The following is a 5,795-nucleotide window of genomic DNA, read 5'->3' as shown; positions in this document are numbered from 1 at the left end:
AGCTGACCCTGAAGTATCCTTTAATACAAAGTTATATAATCTTGCTCTGGATTGAGAGAAAATCAATACCGAGCCCTAGATTCAAATAATTCAGTCCAAGTTTGGCTAACCAACATCCCTTAAATAAATTTAAGTTCTAGGGTTTATTATTACACTTATTAAAATTAAAAAATTAAGTATTTTTTTTCTTTTCTTGGATGTGGAAATTTAGTATACACTAAGGTTTAGATTTGATCTGGTAAGGCTCTTATCTCTAGTAGGTTTTTCTCTGCGAGCAATTTTTTTAGAATATTTTACTTAATTATTTTGTTAAGGATGGTAGGCACATTTAAATTTTTTAGTTTTAATATGACTCTTTACCAACGTTGTTTCTATTTACTATTATCAACAAATAATTAAGTCATTAATAATTGGACGAAAACAATAAATAACCCCTCAAGTGCGAGATTTAGTTTCCAAGTGCACGTCCAGCTTTTCACTAATCATTATTTTTTTTTTGTTTTGACCACGAGGTATCTTAGGGAGGGCCCTAACTGTGGGAGACACCTTTAAGCCCGTGCCACAACCCAAACTAGAAGTCTCTGCTCGAACCGAGAGGCACAGGTTCTCCCAACAAATGCGACTTCCCAGCGACTCGAACTGGGGACTCCATTGCCAGTGAAGCTAACACTTTGTTGGTTTTCACTAATCATTATTAGTGTCTCCTAAGTACTCCCATTATGTCACAACATGAAATAATGGAAGCTGCTAGGAAATTAAATAACTTGTGATCACACATAGAGAGAAAGAGAAAGAAAAGTGACACAGGACAGGCCTACATGTGAAGTCTGATTTGGGGACAAAGGAAACGAAAGGTGGGCTCTTACAAACAGTTCACATGGGGGGAAGAAGAAGGGCATTATTCCTACAAGTTTCCCTTTCTTTCACAGCTCATCTTCCTCTTCCGAAATCTTCCTTCTTCTTACTATATCACTATCTTGGATTTCATTTATTTATTTTATTTTTCGTGGAAGAATTTTCATTTGTAGAAAAATAAATAAATAAATAAAATTTAAAAAAATCCCAATTCCCTTTTCGTTGTAATCTAGATTAACAACCTGATGTGAGAGAGCTTCAGACCTTAAATTAATCTTCTGTACTATACTTCAAAAAAATCTATATGTAGGATGGTTGCATGGCCTCTAGAGGTCACAACTTAAGCTGCAAGTGTCTGTTTTGAGCATATAATATATTGTCTTAAAATTTTCGACTGGACGAATCAAACAGAAGAGCTTGCACAATTCTACCCTATGGTCATTTTTCAATTTTAAAATATTTTTATATTTTATATTTTTTAAAGATTTTTATCTTTTTTTAAATATAGATTTGGGTATCTTTGTTTTGACTTTTTTTATTTAGATTAGGAGAATTTTATTATAACATAATATTTTGAATTTACCTATTTTGACAAATTCATAATATTTAGGGTTACTACATAAAGGGTCCAAAATCCTAATTTTGTTAATTTTAGACTTTTTAATAAAACTTTCAATATTCAAAAATTTTATTTCTCTTATCAATCAAATTCTTATGTACGTTTCCATATTGTCATATTAGTTAAACTAATTAATTAGTATTGACATTGGTACATCATATGTATATCAATAAAGTTTTTTTTTTTTTTGGGTTTTGCATATTACATGAATCAAATTTAAAGCAAATGGGATATTAAAAAAATAATTCTCTTGATTTTGTTATTAGATTTTCTTAGTTCCTGAGAACCTAACACAACTAAATGCTTTTCGCCCATTTGGTTATAAATATATATTTGTTCAACATAATGCAGCTCAATATTAAAACAGGCTGATCATATTATTCATATAATTGATATAACAAAGCATTAATAATTCTAATTATATAGGAGCTATATTCAAAATCCAATAAGTGGGCCACGCATTGATGTATGCTCTAGAATCAACGATGAAGGCAGGACGCGCTATGATAACAAAAAAAACTCGAATATGTGGGTTGCATGTGCTGTGGAAATTGATTTACAGTATACATAAATAAAAGGGTCTTGTTACTGTGCACAGCTGCACGGTGCATCTGTAACAAAATTTTCTTTCTTGATAATAAATTATTCATTAATATCATAAAAAATTATTATCAATTTAAAAAAATAGAACAGATGTCCAATGCAGCTGATGCACCATTAGCAAACGCTCAATAAAATTAAGCAAAACAAGTATGAGAGATTTTGGAATATATGAGATGTACTACATCTAACTAATTCATATATGTTATGCATATATTATATAGAGGCTATATATAACATCCAATAAATGGGTCTCGAATTGATGTATAATGTGGAATCTGTGATGAAGCTAGTACATGCTATGATAACATAAAACTCAGAATGTGTGGGTTATATGTACAGTAGAAATTAATGTGCAATATATATTAAGGGGTCTTGTTACTGTCGCATCAATTGCACCATACATTATAACAAATTTTTCGTTGTTTGTAATAAATTATTCATTAAAACATAAAAATTATTATCAATAAAAAAATTTTAAAACAGATGTCCAATGCAATTGATGCACCATAAGCACACTCTAAATAAAATTAAATAAAACATATGTAAAATAAGAGAAATTTTAAAGTATATCAAAGATAATATACTTAATTAATGTATATATTTGTTTTTAAAAATTACTATGTAATTAATAATTATATTTAATTAAATTATATATGACATACATATATTAATTGAATATAATAATCTGATGTAGTAAAAAAAATTTCTTACTACACCTACATGGATCTTATTGCATAAATAATAATATTAGATAGAATTGTTATAATACAATAAGTTTGATAATGGCAAAGAGAGGGGTCACATCGGCACGTGGTGGCTGGCTGTTTGATTCCTCTTAAGTTATTAAACTCACACTGCAAAATTTCCAGTAAAACCGTTGAGTCCTCAATCCCCAGCTGTTGCTAGCTGTCCCTAATTGCCCCCATGTGACCCACCCAAAAATATAAACACTAATCAAAACACACACACACAGAGATCCGAATCTACGCTATCTATTTATCTCTATCTCTCTATCATATCTTTGATTCCATATACTTTGATTTATATTGTCTCCTTAATTTCTATTCCGAATTATATGGTCTCTTAATATTTTTTTGCTGCTAGAGAGTGTTTTTAGGGCTTGCAAGATTTGATTTGCTTTTGCTTTGCTATTGTTGTTGTTTGTCTTAGCACATATTTGACGAATGGCACAATTGCCTCCAAAAATACCAAATATGAGCCACAATTGGTCTTCATTTCCTTACCAACGAATGTCCTTTATTTCTTCTAATAACAACAATAACAACGACAACAACAATAACAATATTGCCAATGCTGCCACCACCATGACCCTTAACAACAACAACAATATCCACCACAATCAACCCCATTGGGTTGACGAGTTCCTCGACTTCTCCTCCGTCCGACGAGGGGCGCACCGCCGGTCCATCAGCGACTCCGTCGCCTTCCTCGACCCACCGTCGTCGTTGGTTGTTGTTGAAGAATGTAGGAATAGTAACAACTCTAATAATAACAATAATAATAGCACCATAAATAACATTATGTCATCATCGGACGCCAATTACTGCTTTGATAGGCTTGATGATGAGCAACTCATGTCCATGTTCTCCGACGACATATCGGTGTCGGTCCCGCCTACGGCTTCCTCATCAAACCCTTCCACGCCGTCTGATCAAAATAGCAACAATGATGAGAAAGTTACTGCACCGTCGGATCAACAACAACAACAAAAGCAGCAGCAGCAGCAGCCCAAGAATGAGCCTGGAGAAGTGGAAAGCTCGTGCAAGAATAACGAGCCATCATCATCACAAACCACCACGCACCAGACGCCTCCTGCCTCTAATGGTGATACCATCATCGATCCAAAAAGAGTTAAGAGGTAAAACACTATATATATATTCTCATATTGCACGTTTAAAAAAAAAAAATCAAGAACCCATGTAGCAAAATACCTAAGCTTTAATATTGATATTTTTAAAAAAATATATTTGTAGCAGAATTTTGGCAAATCGGCAATCAGCACAGAGGTCAAGAGTGAGGAAATTACAATATATTTCAGAGCTTGAACGGAGTGTTACAACATTGCAGGTTTGTACTTAATTGTGTGAATTATTAACTCATTTTTCTTATATATGACAGCATGAAAATGAATATGAATAATTAAAAAAATTGTTTATTTTAATTTTTTTTTTATGATGCAAATCATGAAGACTGAAGTATCAGCATTGTCACCGAGGGTTGCATTTTTGGATCATCAAAGGTTGATTCTGAATGTTGACAATAGTGCTTTGAAGCAACGGATTGCTGCTTTGGCTCAAGACAAGATCTTCAAAGATGGTAAGATAGATCTATCAATCTTCGTTATTAATTATTTTAGCTACCCTTTTCTTTTATTATCTTTATTGATTTAGATATGCATGATATGATGAACGCTAATTTTCAAGACAGCATAATTCTCTTCCATCTTCATGCTTCTGGTTTAAAATTATTGCCAGTGAATCATAGGGGCAAAAATTAAAAAAAAAATAGTTAATGCGATGGGAATTTTTTATAAATTAATTATAAGGTTAACTTTAGGATGTCCCTTGCGAAAACTTGTTAAATATCTTTTAGAGAAAAAATTTCTAAAATGTAGCAAGATTTAAGCACTTTAAATTATAATGCTAGTAATAATAAGGAGAACTAATACCATATAGAATTTTGCATAAGTTTGAGTCTTAGCTAGCCTTCCAAAATGGATAAACATTTTTTGTTTGTGGACTTTTTAATGCAAGAAAAGGTGGCTTTGTATGTAGATTCTTTCATGCTAAAGCCTACATAGAGTTTAGTGCCATATTAATAGCATTGATATCATTCGATCAAGATTATTCAGTACTTAATTAATATGTACTCTTTTTGTTTGCATAAATTTTCAGCTCATCAAGAGGCCCTAAAGAAAGAAATAGAGAGACTAAGGCAAGTTTATCACCAACAAAACATCAAGAAAATGAAGAACAACAACAACAGCAACAACAATGCAACACCGCCACCGCAACAACCACCATCACAGCCAATGAACACTGACACCATCGTATGTATGGACAAGGATCAGTAAATTCTCAATCGATGAGAATTGAAGGACTGAGAAATGGTCCCCAAAAAAAAAAAATAAATAAATAAAATAAAATAAATTAGGGAAAAAAAAAGGCTGTGATACATATTCTGCAAACTGGGCTTTCACGTGATGTGTTCCCACTTGCTATCTTTTTTATTTCAAGAAGTGGGGTCCTTGACAAGAATTGTGACAATTATTTTTAACAAATGTTTTTGTGTGGGATATTTTTTTTATTTTGGGAGGTGGTGCTGGACTGGTGGCGGTGGATTTGGCAAGGTGATTTATTATTTTTTCTTCTTTTTTTGGATTTTTTTTTCTGCTGATGAAAATGATAATTTAAATTCTTTTGGGAGGCAAGTTATGGTGGAATTTGATTGTGGGGGTGTATGTATTAAAAGGAGATATTGTCAGGGATGGGTGCCGATTGTTGTAACCTTTTTTCATCTTTTTTTTTTCTTTTTTAACTTGGACTGAAAGTCTGAAACTGAATGTGTTCAAAGCATGGCTTTTTGTTATTTTGATTCAATTCATTGGAAAGATCAAAGATGTAACAACGTTGGCAAAAATTATTGGAATTCAGCTCGAATTGCTGATGAGTCATAAACCACTGGTATCTTTACCTGT

General features: G+C 32.3%; 1 protein-coding gene across 2 annotated transcripts; it reads left to right on the top strand.

Annotated features, from left to right (window-relative positions):
- Window positions 1-3,071: 3,071 nt before the first annotated feature.
- On the top strand, window positions 3,072-5,385 carry LOC18054003 (basic leucine zipper 61). 2 transcript variants are annotated; one of them, XM_006451687.2, is made up of 4 exons: window positions 3,072-3,956; window positions 4,075-4,165; window positions 4,288-4,414; window positions 4,993-5,385. In XM_006451687.2, the coding sequence occupies exons 1-4, from the start codon at window positions 3,262-3,264 to the stop codon at window positions 5,169-5,171; spliced, it is 1,092 nt and encodes a 363-aa protein (XP_006451750.1). In that variant the 5' UTR covers window positions 3,072-3,261; the 3' UTR covers window positions 5,172-5,385. The 2 variants fall into 2 exon arrangements, with proteins under 2 accessions (XP_006451750.1, XP_006451749.1); XM_006451686.2 differs by having other exon boundaries at window positions 3,078-3,956; window positions 4,072-4,165.
- The last annotated feature ends 410 nt before the right edge of the window (window positions 5,386-5,795 follow it).

This window comes from Citrus clementina, unplaced genomic scaffold, assembly GCF_000493195.1.
Source record: "Citrus clementina cultivar Clemenules unplaced genomic scaffold, Citrus_clementina_v1.0 scaffold_1, whole genome shotgun sequence".
NCBI lineage: Eukaryota > Viridiplantae > Streptophyta > Magnoliopsida > Sapindales > Rutaceae > Citrus > Citrus x clementina.
The sequence above is the reverse complement of the archived record's forward strand: the minus strand, read 5'-3'. Positions and strand labels throughout refer to the sequence as shown.